The 19697-nt window shown below is 40.7% G+C and overlaps 1 protein-coding gene across 3 annotated transcripts in view; it reads left to right on the top strand.

Annotated features, from left to right (window-relative positions):
• SUGT1 (SGT1 homolog, MIS12 kinetochore complex assembly cochaperone) overlaps positions 1 to 18786 on the top strand; it is a 47932-nt gene extending 29146 nt beyond the window's left edge. For all 3 annotated transcript variants that reach the window (XM_019529843.1, XM_019529842.1, XM_019529844.1), the window contains 3 exons: positions 14070 to 14160; positions 16510 to 16691; positions 17774 to 18786. In XM_019529843.1, the coding sequence (XP_019385388.1) occupies positions 14070 to 14160; positions 16510 to 16691; positions 17774 to 17875 (375 nt within the window). In that variant the 3' untranslated portion in view covers positions 17876 to 18786. The remainder of the gene's footprint in view (positions 1 to 14069; positions 14161 to 16509; positions 16692 to 17773) is intronic.
• Positions 18787 to 19697: the final 911 nt, after the last annotated feature.

The following is a 19697-nucleotide window of genomic DNA, read 5'->3' as shown; positions in this document are numbered from 1 at the left end:
GTTTTGAAACTAAATCATAACATTTCTGAGTTTACAATGAAATTTTAAAAGTCAGTACATGCTCAGACTTAAAGGAGACTATCAACTTCAATTTTTTTAAAATGTTTACTAGCAGAATAACTTTCTGAATTGTTGGCCTGATATAACCTGTGTTTTTAAGCCTTTAAAAAATTAAAGGGTTGCTTTCTCCTGCTTTTTACTGAGGTTCTTTTAGGTTGGGTAAATTGTTCCACTTCTGATTAGTATTCCTATCCTTTTTTCACTTTCTCTTTTTGTCACACTTAAGAGTAATTTTAAGTTTTTCAGCTTCAGGTGCTACTGATAGACATCCTTCTTCAGGACCTGATGATAAGGTGTTTCCTCAGCCAAACTGCACAAAAATTCTGACAAATAGAAAATATGGACAGGCATTTGAGTGACTTAATTGTCCATAACCAATGAAAACATTGTGAAAAAAAGAGCTGTACAGACATTCTAGCCAGGGGGCAATAGAAGGCTGCTCTTTGGTCCCCTCTCCCTACCCCCAGGGGAGCTCTATCCCTGTTTGACAGTGTGCCCTCTCCCATGTTGGGGAAGGGGTCATAGATTGTTAGGGGCTGGAAGGGACCTCGCAAGATCATTGGGTCCAGCCCTCTGCACTAGGCAGGAAAGACAACTGGGGTCAGGACTCCAGTAAGGTGGCCATCCAGTTTCCTCTTGAAGGTTTCTAGGGTAGGTGATTGAGTGACCTCTGGAGGGAGCTTATTCCACTGTCTGGACACCCTAACTATGACAAAGTTTTTTCTTAGTGTTAAGCCTGAAATGGTCTTCCAGGAGTGTGTGGTCTTTCACCAGGGCACCCTTGGGGAACAGTTGTTCACAGAGCCCTTGATGTTCTTCCCTGATACAGCACTAAGCTGCTACCAAGTTCCCTCTCAGTCGTCTCTTTTTTAGGCTGAAGAGGCCCAAGATCCTCAGGGTTTTTTAATAATCTAAAAAATGTTTGTTTTTTTTAAAAGGGTTAGGCTGTCAGTGATCGGCTTTTATGCATATGCATGCTAATAGTATACTTTGGGCAGAATGATACGGTGCAGATTAGGACTGTGAATCTAATTTCTGTTATGACTGTAAGAAGACCCCAACACAAACAGTGATCAGGCTGTCAGTGATAGCGAAAAGCAGCAGCTGCCATGGACAGCATCCCACCACCACCATCCTACAAGGAGATCTGCCCTCATTGACCCCCACCCCTAGACATTACTCCCACCTGTTGTACAGTCTCAGGGAGACTGAGGACCCTGCAAGTTTTTGCTCGAACAAACTGTCCCAGGGAGACTCGGTATGAAGCTGTGGGGAAATGCCCCCCAACTCCTTGCACAGTCTTGGAGAGACCCAGGACCATGGAAGAGGTGGGGTCAGTGGCAGTGCTGCTTGGACAGTTACAGGGGCTTCCTGCGTTAGTTCAAACCATGGGAAAATGCCTCTTTTGTAGCCTCCCAACGATCCTGCAGGGGGCTGTGGTGCTGGGGAATGGTTCAGAGGGAAGCTGTGCCTTCCTTTGAAGACTACAAGGAACTCTCCGGGAGTGTTTGTGCACCAGCTGGCGTATATGCCAGGCCTCGAACACTTTGACATTGTTCAAACCTGGCAGCAGTGTCCCCACATGATTCCCTCTCCCTACATCCCTTTACAGGGTGAAATGGGGCTGTAATGCATAGCTCACAGCTGCCCTCAGAGGGGAGGGGGCATTCTTTTTATGCCAATCACCTCTGAAAATGAACCAAATATTTATTATGGTAAGAGCAGCTGTTCCTGTGGGGCAGGGAACTGCTTTCCTTGCCCTACCACCACCATGCATTCCTGATGTCCCTTGAACTGTGCTGCTTAAAGGGTGGGAGTTAGAGCTGGGTCTGGAATGGTCTCAGCGGTGTCTCTACAGGACCCAGTCTCCCTGCCCCTTGGAGGTAAGGAAGGTAAAACAGAAGGCTGGGGAAGTGAGGGTCCTAGAGAGCCCACGAGAAGCATACAGGTGTTAAAGGTGGCACTTGAAAATTATCTGGAGAAGTTTACTGACTAGATATGCTAAGTTGTTATTGTTGAAAAGCTGCAGAAAAACCCTTTAATGCCTGTACACTAGCTTTTTGTGCTGGAAATGAGGAATTCTTTCCAAGGTCTGAGCTGAAGTTTTTACTAATAGCTATTCTTGATATTATTTCTAGCAACCGCAGCTGCAACACTTTTACATGGAGTTGTGAACTTTTTCAAGTTAATGGTATCCATCAACTCCATCTCGAGTAAAGCTTTTTTTTATTTTGAAATTGCATCTCACAGTACAAAATGAGAGATGCATTATCATATACTAAAAAGGTCAAGTGGACCTGCATTTTAACTCTGTTGAAATTTGTGAGTTGGAGCTAATGACTGACGGACTCTCGGGATGGAGACTAAGAAGGGTATTATGAACTTGTAATATGAATTAAACCAAGTCTGGGATTCACTGTAGGCTATCAGTTTGCTAGCTTTTGAGCTAATAGCAGCTGTGAAGTCCACATTTTGATATTCACAGTGGTTATAAGCTCTACTTCTTTTAAGTTTTGCTTACATGTATGGAATTAAAGGAGCAGAAGGCAAGGCAGGGTGGCACTTCAGAAACCGTTTCAGAGAGGCATATGGTTTTGTTGGTATCAGCCAAAATCTCCATCACAATTCCAAAACTTGGAAGTGCCTAGAGCTAAAACTCATCTGAGATGTTAAGATTTTGTAGAATGTTCCTTAACACTTCAATACCTAGTTCTTAGCTTTTCTTTGACTCATGTCTTGTGGTTGAATAAATAGAAAAAACACTTACCATTTTTAATGTTCTTAAAGAACTTGTCTAGGTAGATTACCTGCTTGAGGCAAACTGTTTGAATCCAAGCCAGGCCATTTGTTGCCAACTTCTGCCAATTGGAATGACTTAAATTTGCTCACTTAATCCATAATATTAATATATTGTGACATTTTCAAGGTTTTAAATTTTGTAGCGTTTAGCAAGAACTTTTAAAAGTAAGACCTGCCTGGGTTATGAATATCTTTTTTTTTTTTTTTTTTTTTTTTTTTGAGCCAAGATAATGTTTTTAATGCCATGTTTTGAGAAACTCTCTTAATTAAAGTATCTGGTATCAATCCAAGTAAACAGTAATAGTAAAGCTAGCCTGTGGAGATTTAATTCTTAATGCCTCTGAATCTGGAATTTCTAGGACGTTTCTCTTGGTTACGTAAGCCTGTTGGCAGTAAATTTAAGACAGTTTGTAGCATACCTTCTCTTTGCTACCAGAAAGGGGCATGTTTTGGGAGTTGATTATTTCCAGGTGGTTCATATTTCAGTGAGAGAAAGAGTCCCCTTTAGGGTCTTAACATAAAACTTTTGTCTTTTACCAAACTGACCCCAGGAATGTTCTTTCCAGCAGACACTTAATTTTTAGTTGCATATACCTTCCCTACAGCACCTGTATTGCAAAATGTCCCGTCCTCTTAAATTTTCAGAAAAACATGTGCAGTTCAGGCCAGGTTTTTTGCCAAACCCTTTCACTGTAACCAGATTTGTCTGATAGTAATAACTGTAAAGTAATAACTTAAGATTCTTGCCACTACTGCTGCTATTTAAGTTGTTTGGAAGATGGCTGTCTTTCCTTTTATTTTCCTGACCAATTCTGGGATATATTCTTCCTGTTACTGATTGTACTATTTTATGCAATTGTTATAGCTAGAACCACAAATTCAGTTAGCCTCTTACACCGAAAATTGTAGAGGGAGTTAACTGTAATAACACCTAGTGTGTTAAAGATGTCTTTCCAGCAGAGGGAGCCAGAATGCAGCATTTTTATCCAAAATTCAGAGAACCTTCTACTGCATATGCTTATGTAGAATTTTTATGTGCAGATGTCATTATTTTATTCCCCTATTCTTTCTTTAAGAAACAGAGCAAAAGTATTTAACTTCGCTAAGTATATCAGTTGGTAAATAAGGATATTTTGAGTCAAAGTGCCTTTGATTCATCTGCCCAATGACTATGATGGCGGTGCAGGGGTGCTACAGTATTTTTTCAATAAAATATGAATCTCCCCCACACCCTCCATCTTTTCACCCCCTCAAAAAAAAAAAAAAAAAAGCTGGGGAAAATTTAAGTGCATATTTGAGATGGTGGCCAGAAATTGTGATGGCAGTAATTGCTGTTAATGGCATTCATTTCCAGTGCTCCCAGAATGGCAGCCGGGGAGGTGGGATGTTAATTGCTGTGGCTCCCAAAGCCAATCCTCCAGACCTCTGGGGAGCTGCCCAACTGGCTGACATTGCAGCACATACCAGATTGAGCTGTCATGCAGGGGTCAGTCAATGGCTAAACCTGGGCATCAGATACTTACTGTACTCCCATGGTAAGATCTTTTTTTTTCTTCTTGGGGCCTTCCAAAAACAGGACGCATGAAGTATTTGGGGACTTGTTATATGTAAGAGAACATAGTAAGCATTTACCAACTAGTGTTGCATATAGAAACTTGTTTGTTGTTTAAGTTGTTCCAATCCTCTCATGTCCTAGAGGTTTCTAAAGGAAAAAGGGAAAACCGTTTTTGCAACTGTTTTATAATTAGGGATCCTGGTTTTCTCTGATTTAAAAAAAAAAACAAAAAAAAACGCACCCAATTTTCAGATATAAAAAACCACCCCCAAATTCACATTTTTCTGTGATTTTAAAATGAAACACCACAAAATAGGTATCTAATAGATGCTAGATATAGATATATTGTGGTGTTTCATTTTAGTCATGGAAAATTTGGATTTTGGGTTGCTTTTTAATTTGAAAATTGAGGATTCTTTTTATTAGAGAACCGGGATCCCTATTTTATAATGCTTATAATGCATAAATAATATGTTTATAATGCTTCAGCCTACATCATTAGAAGGGTCAGAATCCTGAATCTTCAGGCCTCCTGTAGTCTTCTGCAATTTGTATTGAGGAACTTAGTTGTATTAGCTGGCAGCAGGTTGATTGTCATCATCTTTAAATTGGCTACTAGAGTAGCATATACAATACACTGAGGCGGTGCTGGCCGCATTTTTGGGAATGCATTATTATTGTTGGGTATTGCTAGCTTGTGTTACATTTGTGAAATGAGTGGAATTAACAAGTTAGCAGAAATGGCTTAGAAGTTGTATTCTGCTGGTTATGCACGCAATCCAGGGTTTTTCATCTGCTTTTCTCCCAAATGGTGTTTACTTATGAGAAGGATATGTCATTGGCCCATCCATTGTGGGAAGGACGTTGATCTGGTATACGATGCTTCTACTTCCTCTTCATTACTTTGTGCCCTGGCAGCAGACATGTGGTTTCTTCTTCTGAAGATTCCAGGTGTATTTTTATACTGCAGCTGCAAAGGCCTAATTTTTAGGAGCTAGGGTTCAGGGGTTTTAGTTGCTGCTTATTTCAGACAGGAGTAATTGAAATCATAGCTGGGAAATAATCAATCATTTTCAGCAGTTGTATTGTAAAAGCACCTTAGTTGACCTTGAGGCTTTTTTTTTCTAGCCAAAAGTCTTCTGCAACAGTAGAGGTATTGGAGCTTCTTAATGTCTCTGGTATTTTAAAACTGAAAGTGCAGAGCAGGTTGGATGCATATACAGATGGAGCTGCCAATAATCCATAAATCAATTTACAAATTTGTAAAAAGCAACCCTGTTAATCTCTGTAAGGATAGCTGAATATTTATTGGTGAAAGGTTCAGCATAAAGTTCTGCTTCTGAAGCTATAGTACATTTGTACATGCATATACACTTCTCTGTGGGGGTGGTAAAGCATTGGAACACACTACTTGAAAACTGTGGAATCTCCATCCTTGGAAGTTTTTAAGAGCATGTTAGACATTTGACTGAGACAGTGTAGTCTGGGACGATCCTGCCTTCAGCATGCAGTTGGACTAGAGACCTTCTGTGGTCCCTTTGAATCCTGATAGTCTGTGATATTTGTCCCATATAATGTGCTTTGTTAGGTTAATAAAAATTAAAATAGTGACTGTAGTATCTCTGAAATGCTATCAGGCAGTGAAGTCGGCATTTCACTTTAAATTTATATTGCTTCAGCCATTCTAATTTAAGCTTTTAAGACTGCAGTCTTGACATTCGCACAGTGTTTGTTGGTTCCTTTTGGTCAATTATTAGCAAGCTAACAGCACTGGTTTATAAATGACTTTCAGAAATTGGGGTGTTGAAGATATTTTATAATTGTTGGATTTAAAAATACACATTTGAATGTACTATTCTTTCTGAAATCCAGAAATACTTTTGCTCTGTAATTAGTGTTTTGTTGACAAAATGAGTAATATTGCATAAATGGGTACCCGGTGCTTCAATCTGACAAGGTTTTAACAACTCTGTTTTATTTAATCACCTAGTTTAATATATTCATAAAGATGTTAATTAGAGCTTATCTCACTTCTTAAATGATGTTTCAGAATGTTCAAGATGCCCAACATTAGGATCTTGTCGTGAGATTTTTGTTTTGTTTTGTTACTTCTCAGAATTAATTACAAAAACGTAACCTTCAATTTACTAAGGGACTGTTTCTCCGTCAATTCATCTTAGACCTTGACACATGCATTTGTCACTGGTAATAATTAAGCTTTCCTTGAGGGGAACAGTTTAAATTGCAGAAAAAGAATTTGAATAAATCTTAAATACTTTTCACAAACCTAGACAGAATTTTCTTTTGTAGAAGAAAGCCAGACATCCTTCACCTTGCTTTTAACCATTTGTTGGAGAAATTACCTACCCCAGGAACCGTACACTTGTATAGAATCCTTAGGCCAGTAGAACATAGAAAGCCTTCTGACCAGCAACTAGCTGCTGGCTAACTATTGTCTAGGGGAAGAGTACACCTCTGCTGAATCTAATTTCCCTTTTGTTCTTAAAATATGCTTCTTTTTCTAATATAATTTGGGTTATTAAGGTCTCTTGTCTCTGGCTTTTGGAGATATTAACTCTTTGGGGAACCCGTCGGCAAAACTGTAGTGATCCTTGAAGATTCAGCTGCAAACAGGGCTAACTTATCCCCTGCTGAAAAGTCAGAATTTTCTACCTGCTAATAGAAATGCACAAGTGGATCATTGCAGGCGTGGTCTCATTTTGGGTTTCATAATTCAGATCTGACAAGCAATTCATTTTCTAGCCAAGGATCAGACTGCTCATAGCCATCACCTCAAATATGTTGCATGAACTGTTCCCAGCAGTCAGCAGGATGGAGAGAAATTTGTGCTGCTTGGGCTGAAAATAATATTTGGATCCAAAGCAGCAGGTTGGATGGGGCATGGGGTTGGTCCATTGGCCTAATCAGGCCCACAGACTGTCTCTTGTACAGTGCATGTGCTGGCTCCAACCCTGCCCACTGCTTGCAGTACACACCTGGCCTGTGTATCCCATGTGACATAAAGGGCCTGTCCAGGGCATGCATTGCATGCAGTACCCATGCCAGACTGGCCCTGCATGCTGAATCCAGCATGCGGGGCTGGTCTGTGTGCTGGGGATTGTACATGCTGCATGCAGCACACGAGGCTGGTTCAGCATCCACAGGCAGTACCATGGGCCAAATGATAGGGTTCTTGTATCTTTGACACCCCTGCCTTGAGCTGAATACAGAACACTGTCAAGAACTTGTCAGACATGTATTCTGGATGTCCTGCATGGAGAGAGAAGAACACTGGACAAAACCCAGTTACAGGCATGTTTAGGCTATCCACAGAATGCTTCTATCCTAGCTAAACAAATTTTGATATACAAACAGTTGAGCTGACTTGTTTAATTTTAAGACATGCAGTTAATTTTTAATAAAGTTTATTTCATCAACATTAAAAACATCTAAAATCCTTGGTGGCAGCTTGCAATGCCAAATGTTAAATACAAGGAGTATATTGCAGAAGTTGGTATGAGATGCAAAGACATGAATTTTGTCAGAAATCTTGAGTCAAAATCATGAAACACATCTCACAACTTTTTGCTTGCGTAGCCAAAATTCCTTTATAGCTTGAAATTGGGCAACTGACTACACATCATATTGACATGCTTGCATCATATGTGTAGTCAGGAGTCCAACTTCAGTAGAGTTGGCTTACAGATATTTTTATTTAATGCTATTTATGGGGATGGTGAAGTAATGTTCAGCTTTTTCTTATTAGGTATGCTAATGCCTTCTAGTTTAAAAAAAACACAAACTTGATTTTTCTTGTAAACAAATACTTGTAGCTTTATATTTCTGGCAAATACAGCTGGATGGTGGTGGTAGAAAGTCATTAGTTACACAGTTTCTGTTCCAGCCTGCCACTTTTGCTAATGAGTTATTTTGATTGAAAGTAGATGGGGTAGTGATCTAATCATGTCATGAGTCATGTCTCAGTGTCTTCCATTGTCTTTATTTTACTTTAGTTTGCTGGTGTTGACATTTTTTAGATGCACCTTTTTCAGTCTTATGTTGAGACTAGTTCTGCAGCTCCCTCTCCTTTGTTGTTGCTTGTCATGTAGTAAAATTGACTTGGGGCAAGAGGAAAGTGTGTTTTCAAAAAAAAACAAAACAAAAAACCCCCAGAAATTTTACAAAATAAAATGAGCAAAAGCTGCAGAGCAGCAAAAATAGTAAGGACCTTGTATTTTCCTGTAGCCCGGGGAGAATATTCATTGATATTTGCAAGTCAGTTTTTACATAGTGTAGTTTGTGACACTTGAAAATGATTTTCCCTTGCAGCTCTATAAACCTTGCAAGTATCTTGAAACTAATAACAAAATCTTTGTTTTTAGTAAGACTTCTCTTGTGCTGCTTCTGTTCTTGCATCTGTTGTAGACTAGCTGCACTTACAGTGTTCATGCATGCTTTCCCCTACAACTTCCTTCTTGAAATTTTAGATTTGATGGTTACACTGTGAATTTTCAATACTTGCTTCTGCATGTTTAGGTAAAAGTAAAGCTCTGAGTGCAGGTTTCTTCCACAGATGGAAGGGTGAGCAGCTTTGAAAGGTATAATACTGGCTTTTCTTCATTCTGTGAATGAAGCTGTGGACAGGTATTCAGTTGCACCTCTGCAGATTTCCAGGAAACTTTCAGTTAGGAAAACATGGCAAAAAGGGAGCCATACAGCTGTTCTAGCCCCTTTTAGATGTAGATCTCCAAAATTCTCATAGGCAAGCCAGGGAGTGATAGGGAACTGCTCTGTGGCTCCTGCACCAAGGAGAGCCTAATGAGTGGTCAGCCTGCCCCCTCTTTTACTGGAGAAGAGCAAGCTGTCAGCGATCAGCCTGTGGCTACTGAAAAGCAGCAATTACCACAGACAGAACCCCCAGTCACGCAGGAGTGGCAGGGGGAGAAAAACTTCTCTCTTCTTCCCTACCATTCCTGGTAGGGCTGCTGCCAGAGTCCTAGTTCTTGCTCGGACTTTTGCGGTGTTCATAGTTTCATAGTTGGTAGGGTCAGAAGGGACCTGAGCATATCATCCAGTCTGACCCCCTTCCATGGCAGGAAAAAGTACTGGGGTCAAATGACCCCCAGCAAGGTGCTGGTCTAGCCTCCCCTTATAGACCCCCAGGGTAGGAGCCAGCACCACTTCCCTTGGAAATTTGGTTCCAGATCCTAGCTGCCCTGATAGTGAAGTAGCGCCTCCTGATGTCTAGTCTGAATCTACTCTGCCAGCTTGTGACTGTGTTATTCCTGGTCACTCCTGGTAGTGCTCAAGGGAACAGGGACTCCCCCAGTGCCTGCTGGTCACCTCTGAATAGTTTGTAAGCGGCCACTAGATCCCCCCTCAGCCTTCTCTTGTGGAGGCTGAACAGGTTCAGGTCCTGTAGCCTCTCCTCATAGGGCCTGCCCTGCTGCCCCCTGATTATGTGAGTGGCCCTCCTCTGGATGCTTTCCATGTTGTCTATATCCCTCTTGAAGCGCGGCACCCAGAACTGGACACGGTACTCCAGCAGCAGCCTGACCAGTGCCACATAGAGGGGGAGTATCGCCTCCTTGGACCTGCTCGAGATGCATCTGTGGATGCATGACAAAGCATGGTTGGCCTTCCTGACCGTGTCCCCACACTGTCGGCTCATGTTCATTTTGGCATCAATGATTCCAAGATCCTTTTCTGCCTCTGCACTGATGAGAAGGGAGTTCCCCAGCCTGTAGGTATGCTGCTGGTTCTTTCTGCCCAGGAGCTAGGGCATGCGCTTAAGGGGCCTTAATTCCTGGCCCTAACCTTAACACCATCCTGTGCACATGTGCTGTGCTGTGCTGATTTGGCAGGGAGAGAAGGTTGGAGGAGTGTGAGAGGGTCGTTAGGGTTAGGGAATTCCTGCTGCTGCTTTGAACAGTCCTAGTATATCCCAGGATTGTTCAAAGTGTGGCAGGAATTGACTGATTAAAGTCTCTGGGAAAGCCAAGACCTGTTCAAGCAGCTGCAGCACCAGGGTTCCCACAGGTGAACTATCAGGGAGCTCACTGCTTTCCCTCTTCTTCCCAGTTGGCAATGGAGAATAGAGGACTGTAGGGCATTACGTTCTGTCCTAGAAAACTTTATTCTTTGGCAAGCATTTACAGTTTGTGGTAGGATCTGTTTTTTCTACCACAAACCACTTAAATACCTGGCTGCTCGCTTTTTGTGCTGGGAAAAGGGCATTTGTGTGTTTTTGTTTTTACAATAATGCAACACCTGTCCATGGTCTGAGATGCTCTTAGCTGTTGAAAAGAAAAATAGTTGAGGGGTTATAAAACATTAGTAATTTCCTTTCGGGTTTATAATCCTGTCAGAGTTTTTGGATGTCTATCTTAAAGGCATGGGATAAGAAAAATAAAATATTTGGAGGTTGTGATGGAGAGAAATTCAAATTATCTTTATAGTAATTATATCTCCAGTTATCAAGTAAGAGTAGAGTAGTAAAGCTTTATTAGGGTATCTGTTTTTGTGTGTGTAAACAGAGGTATTTATTTTAGTTTTTGTTGGTGAAGTGGGAAATAGTTTTCCTATTTCATACTTCTTATGTTTTTGAATGCAAGTCTAGGAAACATCTTAAATGTGTAGCCTGTAAACTTGAATTGTGTTTAGTGTCCAAAAGAATTTTAAATCATGTAAATGATTGGAGCATCAAAGGACAAATGTAGTTGAAAGGAAAACACTGTGAGACTGTGGAAAAACAGCTAAGTGTTATGTTTAGCTTCAAATCCAATACACTGAAACAAGAAAAAGATTTCATGTTCTGAATTCATATTTGTTTAAACCAACAGCTTGGTGCACCAGGGTAACTTTATTTTAGAAGCATATAAAGCAAAGTCTCTTTACCTTTTTCAGGCAGATTTTTTTAAATATAGAATGGACAACAGTGTTGTAACTTTCATCTGAAAAATGAAGCTTGGTTATTCTAAGTCAGTGGTCACCAACAAGTTGATCTCAATCGACTGGTTGATCATGGAGCCTCCGACAGTCTATCTCAGTCTGTCGGAGGCTCCATGATCAGGAGCTACAGGACACATGCCTGGGCTGAGCCATGCCCCCTGCCATCCAGGCTGGGCTGGGTGAGTGGGAACAGAGCCTGGGTAGGGGGTGGGGGCAGAGTAGACATGGGGGGTGTGGTAGATCCTGGGGTGTCAAAGTGATCTTCACTATAAAGAGGTTGGAGACCACTGTTCTAGGTGGTTGCTGCAGAACCAGGAGCTGTAGGGCCCACCACTTCAGTTCATGTTCACAACCTGGTCAGGAAGCAGCACTTAAAGATTCAGTGCTTCATTTAATATGAGGTTGCTGACATTCATTGACTAAAATCTTTTTTTATTATATTCTATAGGTTTGATTGATTTGAAAAATATAGGCAGCTACCGTAGTAAATAACTTCAGTTTGTTTGGCAATGGCTGCTGTATTCAGTTGGATATTCCAAAATAAAATTTAAATAATTAAATATGTTCTGAACTTAATGTTGGCTTGGTGGAAAGAGAGATGTAGAATTTTTTTAACCAACAGTGTATTCCAGCACTGATAACTGGCAGACAAAGTTCTTTGGGTAAATGTGATTATCTTTTATTAGACCAACTAATTTGTCAGAAAAAATGTTCTTTGTAAGCTTTCAGGCTTAAGGAGCATCTGTTGGTGTTTGAGTGCTCTCTTGGGTGGGTGGAATAAAACCAAAATGTAAAATGCAGGTCTGTGAAAATGCAAATGCCTGGCAGTGAGGATCGGAGGGCAAGGGAGATGGGTAGGTCGGGGAAGCGGGGAATGGTGACCTGGTGACAGAATGTAGCTAGTAAAATGTAGATGGGTTACCTGGGGTTATTGGATGGCAGGCAAGTTATAATGTATTGCAATACACAGCCAACACCCCCTGAGCACTGATAACTTGCATTTGAGAATAAGACCATGTGTTGAAGGAACCTGTGTTAAGGCCATGTGTTGAAGTCTTGGTTAAGCTGTTCCTATGAGAGGCCTGAGTATATTTAAAAAAAAATGTGTGTTGAAATCCTTCCCTGCTTGGTTTAGGGATGTTCATTAGTTAGCATTAAAGGTAAATCTTTTGTTTTCACTTTTCCAAGTTATTTGTAAAGAGCAATCTATATAAAATCCTATAAAAAATTGGGAAAGTTGATGATCTGCAGGGGTGATGAGTAAATATTTCATTTATTTTACAGTGTATATGCAATTGTAAATATATCAGACTTCAAAATGGGAACCTAGAGATTTCAACAAGTGATGGTATTCACTTTTTTTAAAAAATATTTAAAACGATTGCTTAGCTGCAGCTTAGTTTGAATGGATAAAAACAGAAGTTCAGATTTCAGAGCGGCATGATACCCATGTAGCAGCTTGTTGCTAGGAGCTCTGGGGTTAGGTTTACAAAGGTCTCTTTGTTTTTAGGTCTGCAGGGATCCCCAGGTTATAGTGGCTTTAGGTAGAACTAAGAATTCTTTTCAGTTCAGATACTCAGATAAAATGAGGAACTCCATATTTAGCAAGATGCAACTAAGTTGACGAAGCATCATGCAAACTAGCATTTCAGCAGTGCAGGTTTGTTCTGAAATAGAACATTCTTCATATTTAGGAAGACTATATTTATCTGGACTTTTAATTTTTGCTTTGGATTTTGTAGTTGAGTAGCCAAAAGGAAAAGTTAAGATGCTTCCTCAGCCTGACGAAGGGTATTTGTACTTGAAAACTTAGAAGAGTTTTTCCAACTATTTAAGTTGGTTTAATAAAAGATATCAGATTTACCAAAATAACCTTGACTGCCTATTACTCTGGAAAATACCTGCTTGTGGTGGTTTAAAAGTCAAACAAAAATTAGATGGTGCGGTTTGAAAAATGCCTGGTTATCCTACATCTTTAGATACCTGCTTTAGGTTACTTTTATGAGGGTTTTTTTCACTGTCCATCCTTCAGTGCCAAAGAAGATGGTGAATAACCAGATAATTTTCTCTCCAACAGGCTGGAGATTGAGTGGGGGGGTTTTGGGGTTTTTTTTTTTTTACTGTTTAGCTATGGAACCACAAACGAGTACATTTCTTTCAGAAGCTCTTCCTAGGAGGAGCCTATCACTAGGCTTGTAATTCAGTATTGTGCCTTAAATACTGGACCTTCAAATACTGATATTGGAACCTGAGGTCTGATGAGTTTGTCCCACTTCTTTGTCGTAACTGACTTGTAATGCTGGAGAACTTAAAGTTGCTGTCAGGAGCCTTGTACTTGACAGTCACTACCCTTTAAAAGCTTTGCAATATGATTTGAAACAAGAATTGAGCAAGTAATAAATATGAGGAAATAAAAGTGGAACAGAGGCATATTAAGATTATGTGGCTACGTAGGATAGCTCTTCGGCAGCATTCGGTTTTAGTCATAAATTGGGATTCCTGCTGAAGCTGGGTAAACTTAATTTGGTAGGATAGGTATTGTAGCACAGGGGCATGGTTTTGATGTTTTTAAAATCATAAATTAAAATATCAGTTCGTTGTCTTTCCTGCAACTTGGTCAGCTTCAAATTAATCTGAAAACTATGTGGTTGCCTCTTAAATTAATGGGTTATATTCTTTATTGTATGTCTTCTCTGTTCTGTAGGTTGAGATAAAAATGAAGAAGCCAGAGGCCATAAGATGGGAGCAGCTGGAGGGGCAGGGAGATTCTCCTAAGTTTAAACAGTTTACACCAGGTTTGTTTTCTGATCTCATTTATCTCTTAATTGAAAAGCAAATATTTTACTGTTTTTTTTTCTTTTTTCCCCAGTTAAAAAGAAAATCTTATATGTTTGAAATATGGGGAATAATAGGTGTTTCACTGCATGTATGAAGATGTAATTGATCATCTAACTTCATGAATTGTTGGGTAGTAGGAATAGATTCTGACTGGCAGAACACAGAGGTGCACTGATACATTGGACCGTATCACATCAGCACTGATCAAAGGTCTTTGGCATTATCAGCATTTGGCCTTTTTTGGCCAATGCGGCTGATTTTTTTTAAATGCCACGTGTATATATGTGGCCAGGATTGCAGACTGACAGCATGGAGAGCAGCATCTGGTTGGTAAGTCTGGGGGGGGGAGAGGGGAGCAGATCAAGGTCCCTGCAGCGAGGGAGGGAGTGGAGCAGGCTCTGCGCAGCTGGGCTGTGGGATGGACCTGTGGCTTGTTGGGGGACATGGGGTGGGGGTGGCTCCTGCCACTGCACATGCCCCTGGGGAGGCATGAGAGGCATGTACCCCCAGGATCTGTGCATGGGGCAAGGGCAGGCTGGGGCAGGTGCTGCTATTGTTGTGTGCTCAGGGCTGGAGGCTGCCCTAGGCTCTTCATGGTGAGGGGGCTGTGCTGTGCTTCTGAGGTGGCTGAAGCCCCCGTCCCCCAGTGCTGCTGCTGCCTGCCCCGAATACAGTCACAGTTCAGCCCCTACCAGGAAGAGCCTGGTGCATCCTCAGACCCAGAGCGCACAGTGGCAGCCTGCCTTCACCCTGCATACAGATCTAGGGGGCATGTACCCTCAAGGCCTCCCCCAGGGTGTGTGCTGTGGTGGGAGCCACTTCCCCCTGCCCCAGCTGTGCAGCGGGGCCTCGATCTGCCTCCCCGCCCCTTCCCCCCAACAGACTTACCAGCCAGATGCTCTCCAAGTTGCCAGGCTTCATATTGGCAATCGGATTGGTGTTGGCTGATTATGGTTGGTCGGCAATTAATATTAACCCCAAAAATCTTCATTGGTGTACCCCAGGCAGCACAGCCTTATGAACTCAGCTGTTTATCTCTGGGCATAACTTCCTATAACTGAGGGATATAGTACTGTCATCTTGAATTCCTTAGGGGCTTATCCTCTTAGCTGTCTGTTTAAATAGTGATGCTCTCCCATCCTTTGTGTGGTTTTGGTCTACCTTCAGTAACAAAGGTATTGGGTGATGAGCCATAATGTAACACATCTTTTCATATCTTCTCTCTTATGACTGCTTGGTCTCTTTCACAGTTAGGACAGACTTGTTTTTCACACATTTTCAAGTTTAATTTTAAAACTGAATAAATGAGGAGGAACTTCTTGCAGAAAACTTTTAATCTAACCATTGTCATTTATTTCAGAAGTTCCTGCTCCTGATAGTTGTGTATGTGTGTATATAAGCATACCAATGGAAGCAGAGGAGAGCAAATATGTATATATGACAGCTGTGAAAGGCATTGTTACGTGGTACAAGAAAGCAGGAAGAGTCACACGCACACACGCACACACTTTCCTGCTTTCTTGTACCACAGCTGTCATATATACATATCTGGTATGCTTTGCTCTACTCTGCTTCCGTTATTATCTTTATTATCTAGCATACTACGTAGCTTAGTTTTTCTTGTAAATCAACCTCTCTAGTCACCTAATGTGGCCTGCTACATTTTCTATAGTGTACCTCCCAGGTCTTTTGAGGTACTTAACAGAAGATTAGTGTTCTCTTTGCAGCCTCATACTTGCAAAACTTATGGTTGTCACTTGGCTGACTCATGATGCTTCTGGCATATGTAGCCCCACATGGCATTTTTTCCCTTGCCATATTCAGTGATAACTCAACTCAGTCAGTTTGACCCCTAAAATGGCTTATTCGGTGTCAGGACTTACAGCTTTTTTCTTTCCCATTGGATTTCTTCAATTTTAAAGCCATGGTAACTTCAAGAGATCATTTAAGGCTTTGAAACAAAACCCAGTGAATAGAAAAACTACCACTGACTTCAATGGCCATTGGATCAGGTCCTCAGTTTTTCAGAAAAAAGTCCTGGCACTGGTGTTATTTAAATCTGTACCTTGTGAGTCTCTTTCAAGCTGTTTAAATTTCTAAGGTAGGCTCACTGAGGCTTTACTAATATCCATTTTCTCTGTTCCCTTCATTTTCTAATTTTAAAACATGATGATCAAATTTTGTCTGGCCACATTTTTCTTTATAGGTTCCTGCTGCTGCTTGCTCGCTGTTGGGGAGGGGATAACTATTTTATGTTTTCGATATTGCCAAGTGATACTCAACCGATTGCACCTTTTTCTTTCCAGATTCCAAGCACCTATATCCATCATCTTCTCATTATACAAGGAACTGGGATCAACTGGTGGGTGAGATCAAAGAGGAGGAGAAGAATGAAAAGTTAGAGGGAGATGCAGCTTTAAACAAACTCTTTCAGCAAATCTATTCTGATGGTACCGATGAAGTGAAACGTGCAATGAACAAATCTTTTGTAAGATCTTAACTTCTCTTAATGTTTTTGCTTGTTTTTATAGTATTCATACAGTCAGGGCTGCCCCTAGGGGGTAGCAAATTGGGGTGACTGTCCTGTGCTTTGGGGGGCCCTGCGGAGTTGGGTAGAGCAGCTGCAGTGATTGTGCCACCACTGCCAGGTTCATGTCCAGCTGCTCGCTCCCCCTCTCACCCCCGCTGCCACTACAGGTGGTCCAGGGCATGTGGGATCAGAGCGGGGGCGGGGCCCTGCATGGGCTGATTTGCCTGGGCCCCACACCCTGCTAGGGTCAACTCTGCTTACATCAGATCATCTTTACCATGCTGGCAAATATAACAACTATAGAGGCAAATTGACATTCAGCCTCCAATTGCTATTAGAATGTGTGTTTGTGAGCTTGTATGTTTTATCACAAGACCTTTTTTTAATCTGCATGCAAGTTTCTGGATGCTAAAAAGTTGGCCCCTAGGTTTGTGAAAGTGGATCTGAATTGTACAGTGATATTGGTACAGTGGCAAGGAGTTCTTCCTGTACTTCCAAGGAATTTTATTGCTGTAAAATTTTAAATTTAATGTTATGTTTGGACACGGAGAGCAATCTCTGTGTTCTGTTCTTGACCACTGCTGTGAGCATTTGTTGGCAATGAGAGCAACTTGCCTTGTTCGGTTAGTCCTGTGAATCACAAGCGTCTGTAGGATTGGCCAGAATGAGGGCCTGATTCTTCCTTGTAAATTGTCGCAGTCTCTCTTTTTTTTTTTTTTTTTTTTTTTTTTTTTAACAGAAGTTCTGGGGTTAGCAGGCATAAATGATCAAATCTTCCGCAGCTGCTTGTTGTTTGAGAATTTTCATTCAACTGCCTTCTCCACCAGTATAATATGTTGGGCTTCAGTTAAAAATAACTGCTTCAGAACTTGTGTGTGCACATTCCTTATTTAATTCAAGACATTTTAGTCTAATTGCTCAGACTGTGTAGGGAAGGGTTTTACAACTTCTGCAGAAATTTAGCTGCTGCAGAACTGCAGGTTCTCTTAAATTCCTGCTGTATCTTCAGCTAACTAAACAAATACTACTTCATATTGCAGATGGAGTCTGGAGGCACCGTTCTGAGCACCAACTGGTCTGATGTAGGAAAAAGGAAGGTAGAAGTAAATCCACCTGATGACATGGAATGGAAAAAATTCTAATCTGTGGACTTGACATCTGTATGTTGCCTATACTCACATACTGACCATTGTGTATGGACATAGCTTTTTTGGATTTGAAGCACTGAACGATCCCTTGAAGATTAGGATTTATCACCTTTTTGCATTTTACGTGCTTTACAAATTCCTTTGTCTGCAGGTATTAATAAGGAATGGAAGCATATTTTTCATCATTTCTATTCATTAAATGTTTTTTGGAAGTAGATTGACTTAAATCACAATGCACATTTTCTACTAGCGTTATTGGTTCTGTTCTCTAAGGATGGGAGATCTTTAATGGGCTGTTTAGTATTATTGCCTTATTTTTAAGCCCAGTATTCCTGTTAAATAATTTATTAGATCTGGCAACTTTGGGTAAACACGCTTTTCAACTACAATGTTAAAATGATTTGCTCTTAACATGGCTTATGAATAAAAATGTAAATATATTTTTTCTGTAAAGAAATTGGTTCATTTCATTTTAGCTATATGATTTTAGATTTGGGGAAGAAAAACAATAAAATCAGAACACGTTTTGGAGAAATAATGGCCAAGTACATCAGATACTTAAAAGATATGTTCCAAATATATAGTAATACACCTCCCACTCTGCTGAAAGAAGAGCGAGGTTGTCATCCTTGGGGCAGATAAGGAATCACAAGGCAGGAGAATTTGAGGAATTTTTAGGATTCCCTGCTGTTATCCTTCCCTGTAGGTACAACTGCAGTAACACAGGATATAGAGAGGGGTCAGTTTATGGTTACTTACCTCTTCACTGTAGAATACACATACACTAAATCTCCATTATAAAGGGGTCATTACTACTGACTGCATGTTATGTTGACACATTGAGACAAGATCAAATTCTGCTTTCTTATTTGATCTGACGGCAGTGATACCGCTTAAGAAAAAGGGAAAAAGTACATCATGCTGCTGGTTCATTCTTGCATGGAATGGTGCTGATAAGCTTTCATGGTGTATAAGCTTGGACCTTAATATAAGCAGGGGGAAAGGGGAATTGCTGCCACCTCTTCCTCTTCTAGTTTGGGAATATTGAAGTCCAAGTAATTTCACTTCATTAGCTTCCTTTTTGTGTACTGACAGCTACAAATTGTCTTGGTTTCTATCTGCAAAAGCCTGAGATGAAAGTGTTTATAGAGTAAAATTAGACTGAATCCTCCTTTCTTGACGTAGAGATAACTTGAAGTTGTTTCTGTTCTGCCAGTCTGAAATGTCAGGCTATGAGCAAGTGGCTTAGTGTGGAATTGGGTTTTGCTTAAGTCTAATCAGTGCTATTGTTACCATTTAGCCTCTAGCAACCTTCCAAACCATCAAGCTTGTAATTTTCTTTAAGTTTCTTTAAGTTTAGTTGTTAAATGAGTGTTTCTATTAACAGTTCTTGCTATATTTGATTTTGCTATTACAAGTTGGATCTGCTTCAGGTAATACATTAAGATCAGTGGCATTTGATGAAATGGGTCCTGAATTGCATAACTAAAGATTTTTGCAAAGATTTATTGTGTGCAGTCTGTAATAGTGGAATATGTCTGTTCCCTGTCCAAATTACCAGACATTTGCAAAAGTTTTAACAATGTGACCCCACCGTCTTGGATTTCAGCTGACTCTTCTTCCTTTTATTAAACCACCATTATAAATATCATTTTTTTACTACTTGGAACGTGTAAATATGGTTACTTTTTAGAAGTAAACGGGAAACAATTTTATATCCAATTCATAGTTTCATAGTTTCTAGGGTCAGAAGGGACCTGAGCAGATCATCTAGTCCAACCCCCTGCCATGGCAGGAAAGAGTACTGGGGTTAAAC

This window comes from Crocodylus porosus, unplaced genomic scaffold (assembly GCF_001723895.1).
Source record: "Crocodylus porosus isolate Cpor-Errol unplaced genomic scaffold, CroPor_comp1, whole genome shotgun sequence".
In the NCBI taxonomy this organism is placed as follows: domain Eukaryota; kingdom Metazoa; phylum Chordata; order Crocodylia; family Crocodylidae; genus Crocodylus; species Crocodylus porosus.
This window is presented reverse-complemented; position numbering and strand designations above follow the sequence as displayed.